This window comes from Sinocyclocheilus grahami, unplaced genomic scaffold (assembly GCF_001515645.1).
Source record: "Sinocyclocheilus grahami isolate Dianchi unplaced genomic scaffold, SAMN03320097.WGS_v1.1 scaffold3732.1, whole genome shotgun sequence".
Classification (NCBI taxonomy): Eukaryota; Metazoa; Chordata; class Actinopteri; order Cypriniformes; family Cyprinidae; genus Sinocyclocheilus; species Sinocyclocheilus grahami.
The window spans coordinates 16,522-18,224 of record NW_015508807.1 but is presented as its reverse complement, the minus strand read 5'-3'; the positions used below and the strand labels follow the sequence as shown (position 1 = coordinate 18,224).

Sequence of the window (1,703 nt, the reverse complement as noted above, 5' to 3'; positions counted from 1 at the left end):
TGCATTTAGAAAAATATAGCTAGGTATTATTATAAAGATAATATGCGAGGATACTGATCATTTACAGTGTTTAATAGTCTAATACATGTGTAAGGTAGAAGCTGAGGGCTGTTGTAGTTGATTTGGGATGGTTGTGGAGTGTTTGTGTCTCACCTCTTCTCTATGAATTCGAGACAGGTAGTTTACAAACAGGTTTTCGCCTCTCGTTGCCTGAAACATATCATGAGGAAAAATCTGATACTCAAGCTGAGCGTTAGAAATACTGAACTGTCATAATACTGAACACAGGCTCTCTTACAAAACCTAGTGCCCTGCTTAGACAACATTCTTGGCAATCAAAGACATGCACTGTTCCTGTTTCAAATGTACTAAAATTATGCTGCATATTTCTCACACAAGATGTTGGATGCCATTTAAGGAAATGTAAGTCACTGTTTTATTCAGCACGGAATCTAACTAAGAGTATGTTTGCCACTATTTGTATCTACAATGCATTATTTGTGCTTACAGTATCATGCATGTTTCACTGCATGCTTAATTCGTTGGGAGGCATTCAGTTATCAACTTGCATTTTCAAAAAAAAAAGTATTAAAATAAATTTTTGAAAGTCATCATAGTTGACATCACTTTGCATTGTGGGATATTGTAATCTAGACAGTGTTTTTACTAATGTATTTCACACATACAGAAAATTCACATACTATACATAACATACAAATTTCATACACGCATACTAGTATCCCATCTAATAGGGAATGCTCTAAGAACACTGCAGAAAAAAATGTCATAACTTAATGGAAACATCAGCAAAATGTTCAAATAGCTTTAAAATATTCAAAACGTTCATTCTTTTTAAATGTTCAGAAACGTTTTTGTAACTAATGAAAACGTTAGCAAAACATTCAAATAATGTTTTTAAAACATTCTAAACTTGATATTATTATTAATGTTTATAATTTAAAGGAAACGCAGGCAAAATGTTTGAATAACATATTTGTAACATTCAAAATGTTTAGTTTTTTAAATGTTCAGAGAACATTCAGAAATAATGTTTTCATAACTTAACACAAGAAAAACATCATGTATTTTTGTTAGTGCTGCGTGTCCTGTTACCTGGCATCCTTCAGCAGTTGTGTTCTTCTTGTAATCAGCAGAGCAGGTGTCAGTATTGGTGCTCAGGTTCGTACTGGTGTTTGAGTTATCAACGAGCTCCTGCTCCAGTGAAACGATCAGTGTCTGCAGCGCCAGCTCTGCTAGAACCCCGCGCTGGTCAGAGAACATCAGGTGATTGTACGGGATGCCGTACCCGACAGGATCATACGCACATACCACGTTAAGAAGAGAGGTGAAGAGCGGCAGGGCATGTCTGACAGAGAGAGAGCAAACCTTAATTGCTGCATTACCAACAAATAATAACAAATGAGCGTATATGCATCACCTGTTTTCTCTAGAGCAAAAGAACGAGACCCAGGGGTTGAGTGTGTGTGTGTCAGATGGAGACTGGTACATTTCTTCTGAGAAACATGTCAATAAAAGCTTCAACAACTCTGTCCTGAGAGAGAGAGAGAGAGAGAGAGAGAGAGAGAGAGAGAGAGAGAGAGAGAGAGAGATAAATACTTAATATTTGTAATCATCAAGGAGGATGCAATAAACGGATAAAAAATGAGAGCAGACATTTATAAAGATTTCCATTTCAGATTAAT

General features: G+C 36.1%; 1 protein-coding gene across 1 annotated transcript in view; it reads right to left on the bottom strand.

Moving 5' to 3' along the window:
- LOC107576467 (protein HID1-like) overlaps nucleotides 1-1,703 on the bottom strand; it is a 10,714-nt gene that overhangs the window by 4,208 nt on the left and 4,803 nt on the right. Inside the window, exons 5-7 of the mRNA XM_016262636.1 lie at nucleotides 1,439-1,552; nucleotides 1,114-1,366; nucleotides 154-210 (exon numbers count right to left, since the gene is read on the bottom strand). Coding sequence (XP_016118122.1) covers nucleotides 154-210; nucleotides 1,114-1,366; nucleotides 1,439-1,552 — 424 coding nt within the window. The remainder of the gene's footprint in view (nucleotides 1-153; nucleotides 211-1,113; nucleotides 1,367-1,438; nucleotides 1,553-1,703) is intronic.